This window comes from Arachis ipaensis, chromosome B01 (genome assembly GCF_000816755.2).
Source record: "Arachis ipaensis cultivar K30076 chromosome B01, Araip1.1, whole genome shotgun sequence".
Lineage (NCBI taxonomy): Eukaryota > Viridiplantae > Streptophyta > Magnoliopsida > Fabales > Fabaceae > Arachis > Arachis ipaensis.
Window position 1 is genome coordinate 123,647,742 of NC_029785.2, and position 1,845 is coordinate 123,649,586.

At 31.6% G+C, this 1,845-nt stretch overlaps 1 protein-coding gene across 1 annotated transcript; it reads left to right on the plus strand.

Annotated features, from left to right (window-relative positions):
* LOC107619537 lies at nucleotides 174–1,180 on the plus strand. The gene is made up of 2 exons (XM_016321831.2): nucleotides 174–541; nucleotides 613–1,180. The coding sequence occupies exons 1-2, from the start codon at nucleotides 418–420 to the stop codon at nucleotides 741–743; spliced, it is 255 nt and encodes an 84-aa protein (XP_016177317.1). The 5' UTR covers nucleotides 174–417; the 3' UTR covers nucleotides 744–1,180.

Consider the following 1,845-nt stretch of genomic DNA (forward strand, 5'->3'; position numbering starts at 1 on the left):
TACATCAGTATTTTAACTATAATGTTTAAATAGCTATTAAAACAATTTGATAAGTAATTTTGAATAATTTATAGAATATAATAAAGTAATGGTGGTAGTGAAAAAGAATTGACATGTGAGTGTGAGTGAGAAGGGGCGTGCAGCATGTGCTTTGGCGCAGTAGCCGACCCCCTCAACTTTTTTTTCCCCTCATCATATCCATAGCTATGACTATATCATAATCACTCATTACTTAATAATAATAATAATAAAAACCCACTCTCTTATTTTCCATTCCATTCTATTCCATTCAATTTCAACACAATACTCTTCTCACGGATCTTGCTCCTCTCTGCTCTCTTCTCTTCTCTTCTCTTCTCTTCTCTTCATATATCATTCCAATTTCCAAAGGGATTTAATCTTGCAATAGCAATTCAAATGGCATCTTGGAAGAAGACCATAGCAACCCCATTCAAGAAAGCTTGCACTTTCTTCAACAACAATAACCAACCTACAAGGGAAAACAACAACAACAACAACAATAAGAAGTCCACTCAAACAGGTTTGTGTTTCTTCAAGGTTAGATCTATATTATTCTGCTGGAATGATTGAAGCTAATTATTAAATTTGCAGTGGAGGAAGAGAAGAGTGTGATGGATCTGCATGGAGAAGTGATGGCGTGTGGGTATGAAGATGTTCGTGTAATGTGGTCAATATTGGATAAGTCAAAGTCCACAGCACCCTGCAACATAACCTCCTCATGATCCTTCCTCAAAGAAAGTGAAGCAGCAGCTGCAATTAGCAAGTGGTTTTTTTTCGTATGCTAATTAATGTATGTATTATCGTACGTACTAGGTTGCTTAGTTGGTCATGGTGGTATGAATGTAATTAATCATCATTGTAGAAATCGGCTCAATAGGGGATTGAATCCATGGAAAATCAGTCAGTATTCACGGCCCATTTTCATTTTTCTTTTTCTTTTGTATTTTCGATTCAAAGTGTTGTTTATAGGGAATCCGAATCCCCGTGATTGATGAACAAAAATCATGGCGAGATTTTAATGGAAAAAGAAAGTCACTTTTCAATCTTATCTCTCTGTCTCTCTCTCATAATTTTTTTTTTTTTTTGAGAAGTCAACTTTGGAGTCCTCAAAATTTGATTGGATTTCGTTAGGAGGAGAAGAATAGTAGAAGATTTGATTTGGTTTGATTAGGTTGATCCGATTAGATCTATAAAATAATGAACATGTTTGTTGGATTGATTTGCAGATCAATTATAATAATTCAACTTCTTTTTTTTTACTTTGATAAACTTAGTAATTCAATTCTGAATAATTTATTCTATTTTAATGATTCTTTCTGACCCGAATTGGTATGTATGAAATGCGCAAGCAAGGTAAACTGTAAATTTGAATAAATCAAGCATGAAAATCATTACTGTATATGCAAATATTAAAGGTGTGAATTTGATTTTTTTTTTTTTAATATTGATTGATTAAATCAAGTGATATTATTATACTGATTATGATTAAGCTTGTCAAATTTCAAAAAAAAAAAAAAGAACTTCAGTAGATATATAATCAATAACTAATATTTCTTACATTTTAAAATTTTATCATATCGAAATAAAAAATAGTATGATGAAAGTTTCATTTTATGCACATAATGTTCCTGTGGAAAGTTTGATTTCAATCATTAGATTGATTTCAATCAATGGCGTGTATTTAGCATCTTAAAATAATGGCAGACAAGCATACCTATAAACTAAAACATCTTGAAGACAGTAACATGCTCAAAACCTATATTAGAATTTAGAAGCTTACTAGACCAGAGAATGTTCATTGAGTGAACCTTGAACGTAAAAATA